General features: G+C 48.1%; 1 protein-coding gene across 1 annotated transcript; it reads right to left on the bottom strand.

Annotated features, from left to right (window-relative positions):
• Positions 1 to 321: 321 nt before the first annotated feature.
• On the bottom strand, positions 322 to 2888 carry LOC123148981 (peroxidase 3). The gene is made up of 4 exons (XM_044568516.1): positions 2567 to 2888; positions 2267 to 2458; positions 2004 to 2166; positions 322 to 930 (listed from the first exon to the last, which is right to left on the bottom strand). Exons 1-4 carry the CDS (start codon positions 2780 to 2782, stop codon positions 506 to 508), a joined length of 996 nt encoding a protein of 331 aa, XP_044424451.1. The 5' UTR covers positions 2783 to 2888; the 3' UTR covers positions 322 to 505.
• Between the last annotated feature and the right edge of the window lie 1664 nt (positions 2889 to 4552).

The following is a 4552-nucleotide window of genomic DNA, read 5'->3' on the forward strand; positions in this document are numbered from 1 at the left end:
TTCATATACCTTGACGTAATTTTTATTATGTTTGAGATAATTTGTAGTTCCGATTAATCTTTATCATATATCCGATCCTGTTTGCATTAAAAATATACATGTTGAAAATCCAGTGACATCAACATCATTTCAGAAGATGCTCTCGTGTATGTACGGGGACTGAACGCCCCAACATCAACATCACTGGTATCTACTCCCTCCATTCGGAATTACTTGTCGTAGAAATGGATGTATCTAGAGGTATTTTAGTTTTAGATACATTTATTTTCGAGACAAGTAATTCCGAACGGAGGGAGTATATCATTGTCACGTGCTCTTTCATGCTTTACTAACACGTGTTCCTTGTTTATTTGTTTACTTTCATAAAAAGAGAAAGAAGACATATATCACCTGGAAAAACCACCTTACAAAAAAAGAAAATAAACAAAACCGTACACACAAAGCAAAAAAGGAAATGTAATTAAACATACAAAAACAGTCGTCCACATGCCACCAACGGACGACACTAGCTATTGACAATGGCACAATGCCGTCTGATCTCCCCCTCGCCACCGGTCTTCACTTCTATCATGCCCATCCTCACCATGGACCGTGCGAACACCTGGAAGAACACCTCCGACGGACCCTTGGCCACGCTCTCGACGTCGGCCCTTGCCGCCGCGTCCGTGATAAGCGCGGCGTCGGACTGGAAGAGTCCCCGGCGCTTTAGGAGGCCGCGGTAGTAGCTAGTGTCAAAGGTGAGGAAGCTCCCGGGGTCCATCTCCACAATGGTGGTGTTGTCCGTGGGCGTGGTGCACTTGGTCCGGCGGAGGTTGGCAGCATACTCTGCATCAAGAGATGGGTCCGCGTCCTCGGGTCCTCCACGGCCGGTGAAGTTGTATAGCCGCTCGGTGAAGGAGTTGCAGTGCGAGATACCGATGGTGTGTGCCCCTGAGTGGTATTGGCACATGATGGATCGGTTGAGGTGGTGAACATAGTATAATATGTGCAGAATTCCGCAAGCTCAAGTAATGTACAATGCAATTCACTAAGTTTTACTAATGCTGAACTATTTGAAAAATATGTATTAGATTGTGTCGTTTAAACAACACATGGAACTTAATTTTTGGTATGAGGTGTCAATCTAAACAGGCTGGAATTAGTGGACCAATGTGGTTAGCGGACAGACATCTGTAGCAAGTAGGTATACATCAGAACAGGTTGCCCATTAATGTTTATGACATATAAAAACATGTGAATCAATGACCTAAGTTGGTAATTAAAAACTCAACAAACTGTGACAGAGTTGAGCCGAAGATGTCCTTGTCGGTTCATGTGTACTTAAAATTCAACAAATCATTGTCGATGTCCTCACCGTCATTGTTCACATGTTTGATTAACAAATCATTTAACATTTTATCGCGGTCATGTCGGAAAATTCCAAGCTAAATATATGTAGTAGTTAGCAACTTAGCGTGCCAACATCTATGACCGTGCGGTGCAACAACCTTTCTAGTCTCTAGAACAAATACTACAATGCATACTAGCCCCATTATTGCTATTGGGAAATGATATCAACATCGACCAAAGTTTTAAACGGCTAACAAATAGGGTTGGTGCTTTTGTGGAACTGCACATATAGTGTCGGCAAGATTTGTGGTTCCTTTACTTTTCTTCTTATCTTGGAGCCATCCGTTTCAGCTAGCAACACCACCAGTCCACCACCAATGGTCCTCTCATGTGACCATGTTGTGTGAGTGGGTTGTACAAAGTGGTAGGAGCCTCTGGTAGCTAGCGGCTAGATAGAGAGCCGCCGCATGGACAGAAAAAGCACGAATCTATCAAGTTCCTCTCACTACTCACTCGACTATCCTACCCATCTTTGTTTGAGTGCTTGTGCGTCACTAGACTTCGCTATCACCATCACCGTGCATGTGTCGGTGCCAATGATCGATATGTCATCAGCTCGGGCACTGATGCTTAGTGTGCTAACTAATCTTGTGATAATTGGTGGTGATGGTTACCTGAGAGCCAGACGAGGTCGGCGAGGTCGAGGCCCTTGGCGCGGAAGGAGGTGAGGAGGTCGGTGAAGTTCATGGTGGGGGCCGGGATCTGGTCCAGCGCCTCCTGCTTGATCGACACCCTGCCGTCGCGCCGCCCCGTCGGCACGCGCCAGAACGGCCCGCCCTGCATTTTTTTTCACTCATCATCGGTCAGCCGCCGCCGAGCCATGCGTGTGCGTATGTGTGTGCTGAGGTGTGGCAGGACAGGGAAGCGGAGCACTTACGATGACGCCGACGGCGTCGCGGGAGGCGAGCGCGAGGATGTCGGCGCAGGAGACGACGCCGGGGCACTCCTGCTCGAGCAGCGCCTTGACGCGGTCCAGGAAGGCGAACCCGCGCAGCGTCAGGTTGGGCGTCGCGTCCTTCTCCGCCTCGCCGCCGCCGGTCGCGTTCAGCAGCACCGACGCGTCGCACCCCTGCAAAAGCGCCATTCGGATTCATCAGGACCCAGAACAGAGCACGCACCGGCATTCCCGTCGACGTCGACGTCGCCGTTCACGGAAAGGAAGAGCGTAGGCACGTACCCTGACGAAGCAGTCGTGGAAGTGGGTGCGGATGAGGGTGGCGGCGACGGAGGGCGCGTGGGGGATGTGGCGCTCCACGTAGTGCTTCACGATCTGCTCCGCCCGTGGGCAGCTCTGCTCGTAGTACCCCTGCCGCAGCTTCCCGCCCTCCGCCATCGCCGCCGCGACGCCAACCGTCACCACAAGCACCGCCAGCACCAACGGCGCCGCCGCCATTGTCACCACCACTAGCTAGAGCCTAGAGCGCGCTCGAGTGGCGGGCGGTGGTGTGCAAAGGCACGAGGATGCTCTGCTCTGCCTTGTCAGCCGCGGGTTCTGGACCGGCCCATCGATCGCTTTTTATACGCACGGCCACGGGGACGCTCCCGCCCGGCAACAGCCAGCGGCGGTCCGTTAGTGGGGTTGGTGCTGGGCGGTACGTAAGCGGGCGAGTAGGTAAGGCCGGCGGGCCGACGTAGCAAGAGACACGACGGCGAGACGATGAACGGGCCCTGACAAGAAAATAATTCGGTATCGACCGGCCGCCCCTGCCAATGGCGTCGTCCCGGTTGCTACCGCACAGCCTGGGGAGCGGGCATTTGCTTCCACAACGGAAATGTTCAGTTAAACAGTTCGATTATTAGTCAGCTGCTAGCTGCATACCCCTCAGGAAAATAGTCAGCGGTACTACTGGTATGCTTGACAGCGTGAAAGTACGAGTAGCGGTGCCATTTGTCAAGGCCAGACGATACGTACGTACGTATTTTTTGATTAGCCTACATACGGCTACTATCGTATTCGTACGTTGCTCCATCTGGGTTATCTGACTGAAACCCTCTAAACTACCATGAAAAATGTTCTTCGGAACCTGTACGGACCAACTCTTTTTTGACAAGGCAAAAAAAAGGTCATGTTTCTAAGCTTAAAAATATGGTTTGCTTGTGTCCCTGAAAGTCACCCCGGGCATAAAAACCAAAGACCAAAAGCGAACCCGACAAGACCGAGACCGAACCTAAAAAGACCAAAACCGAAAAGACCGAATAAAGTTCGGTCTGCAAAACTATAAGACCGAAATAAGTACGGTCAATTCGGCCCTCTACTCTGCAAGACCGAATACACCGATTTAAAAGCCCACACACACATACCATAGGTCATGTTTGTAGATCATCTAAGGCCCAACCGGGCAGCAACCTACTCTCATTCCTCCCCTTCTCTCACGTGTGAGACACGAACCAACCATGCATACGCCTGCTACTTGTTAGTCCGTTCACTGATTATATACTTATGTTCTCACATGTCTGAATTCTCTTATATACACTTGCACCTCTGTAAACATATTTTTCTCAATTTTTCTTATATAAACATGTACTAGTATATTGGGAAGTAGCATATATGAATATGAGTTATTGCATTAAATTTGGTCTGTTTGGCCGGGACCGAATATTGCTCTGTAAAGACCGAAGACCGAATAGTGGAGGACCGAAAAGACTGAAATAACGAATTCTTGAAAGACCTAAAAGACCGAGCAGAACAAACCAAAAAGACCGAACGCCCAGGCTTGCCTGAAAGCTCATTTGTCAATTGATTTAACAAAATGCTTTCATACAGATTTACAAAGTATTCAGATCCATCGATAGTATTATCTTGGCCGACTGAGAAAATCTTATTCATCCATCAACTTTACAAAACTAATATAATGTTTAACAAAATGTTCACTATACTGCAATAACTTTCACGCATTAGAAGTTCTAAATTTGTAGAATGTTGCACGGATCTCAACATATAATCGACGGTGAAAGTTAGCAAAGTTATCTAATTAATTATGAAATGTTTATCTTGGTTAATAATGTGTAGAACCGTAGAAACTTTTTTTCCCATTTTTTCATTAAAAATTATGACCAGGTGCAAGTTGTGCAAAAATCTCTAATTGCGAGATTGGTATGATAATTTTGTCAAACTTCAAAGCTCCAAACTTTCTAGTCGTTGTGTTACTGTGAGGTCAACTGT

The sequence above is a fragment of the Triticum aestivum genome, chromosome 7A (assembly GCF_018294505.1).
Source record: "Triticum aestivum cultivar Chinese Spring chromosome 7A, IWGSC CS RefSeq v2.1, whole genome shotgun sequence".
Taxonomy (NCBI): domain Eukaryota; kingdom Viridiplantae; phylum Streptophyta; class Magnoliopsida; order Poales; family Poaceae; genus Triticum; species Triticum aestivum.